The sequence below is a fragment of the Calidris pugnax genome, unplaced genomic scaffold, assembly GCF_001431845.1.
Source record: "Calidris pugnax isolate Ruff unplaced genomic scaffold, ASM143184v1 scaffold126, whole genome shotgun sequence".
NCBI classification, from domain to species: Eukaryota; Metazoa; Chordata; class Aves; order Charadriiformes; family Scolopacidae; genus Calidris; species Calidris pugnax.
In genome coordinates, this window is record NW_015090838.1 from 36,001 (window position 1) to 37,508 (window position 1,508).

Sequence of the window (1,508 nt, forward strand, 5' to 3'; positions counted from 1 at the left end):
ACTGGGGGGACTGGAGTGGACGGGTGGTGGGCTCCCAGTGGGACTGGAGGGGGCTGGTGGGCTCCCAGTAGGGCTGGGGGTGCAGCCCACCCACCCACGGGTACTGGGAGGGACTGGAGGGGGCTGGTGGTGGGCTCCCAGTGGAGCTGGTGGGCTCCCAGTGGGGCTGGGGCAAAGCCCACCTACCCACCCACTGGTACTGGAGGGACTGGACCATACTGGTGGTGGGGTCCCAGTGGAGCTGGTGGGCTTCCAGTGGGGCTGGGGGTGCAGCCCACCCACCCACTGGTAATGGGGGGGCTGGACCATACTGGTGGTGGGGTCCCAGTGGGGCTGGAGGGAGCTGGTGGGCTTCCAGTGGGGCTGGGGGTGCAGCCCACCCACCCACTGGTACTGGGAGGGCTGGAGTGGGCTGGTGGTGGGCTCCCAGTGGAGCTGGTGGGCTCCCAGTGGGGCTGGGGCAGAGCCCACCTACCCACCCACTGGTACTGGAGGGACTGGACCATACTGGTGGTGGGGTCCCAGTGGAGCTGGTGGGCTTCCAGTGGGGCTGGGGGTGCAGCCCACCCACCCACTGGTAATGGGGGGGCTGGACCATACTGGTGGTGGGGTCCCAGTGGGGCTGGAGGGAGCTGGTGGGCTCCCAGTGGGGCTGGGGGTGCAGCCCACCCACCCACTGGTACTGGGAGGGCTGGAGTGGGCTGGTGGTGGGCTCCCAGTGGAGCTGGTGGGCTCCCAGTGGGGCTGGGGCAGAGCCCACCCACCCACTGGTACTGGGGGGGTTGGACCATACTGGTGGTGGGCTTCCAGTGGGGCTGGAGGGGGCTGGTGGGCTCCCAGTGGGGCTGGGGGACATAGCCCACCCACCCACTGATAATGGAGGGGCTGGACCATACTGGTGGTGGGCTTCCAGTGGGGCTGGGGCAGAGCCCACCCACCCACTGGTACTGGGGGGGACTGGAGGTGGGGTCCCAGTGGGGCTGGACCATACTGGTGGTGGGCTTCCAGTGGGGCTGGGGTAGAGCCCACCCACCCATTGGTACTGGGAGGGCTGGAGGGGACTGGTGGTGGGGTCCCAGTGGGGCTGGAGGGAGCTGGTGGGCTCCCAGTGGGGCTGGTCTAGGCTGGTGGTGGGCTCCCAGTAGGGCCGGACCATACTGGTGGTGGTCCCCCAGCACACACCAGGCCTAGGACCCCAGCCCTACTGACACCGGGGGGGAGAGGGGGGGGCATCCCATGGGGGCTGTTTTTTTGCATGTCCCAGAGGGAAATCCACCCCCTGCAGGGGGGGAAAAAGGGGCTGGGGGGTGGGGGGGACACCCCCACGTCCCACCTTGAGGGCCTGGTTGAAGTTCTCCACCATGGTGATCCACTGCCCCGTCTGCTTGGCGAACTGCGCGGCCTGCACCTGCAGCGTCTTCACCTCCTGGTCCAGCTTCCGCTGGTTGACGTAGGCCTGAGCCACCCTGGGGTTTGGGGGGGACACACATCGAGGGGGGGACACACAC

The 1,508-nt window shown here is 68.6% G+C and overlaps 1 protein-coding gene across 1 annotated transcript in view; it reads right to left on the reverse strand.

Annotated features, from left to right (window-relative positions):
* LOC106887833 (11-cis retinol dehydrogenase-like) overlaps window positions 1-1,508 on the reverse strand; it is a gene marked incomplete at its 3' end in the record, with an annotated part of 25,124 nt that overhangs the window by 7,013 nt on the left and 16,603 nt on the right. The window contains exon 2 of the mRNA XM_014941594.1: window positions 1,327-1,466. Coding sequence (XP_014797080.1) covers window positions 1,327-1,466 — 140 coding nt within the window. The remainder of the gene's footprint in view (window positions 1-1,326; window positions 1,467-1,508) is intronic.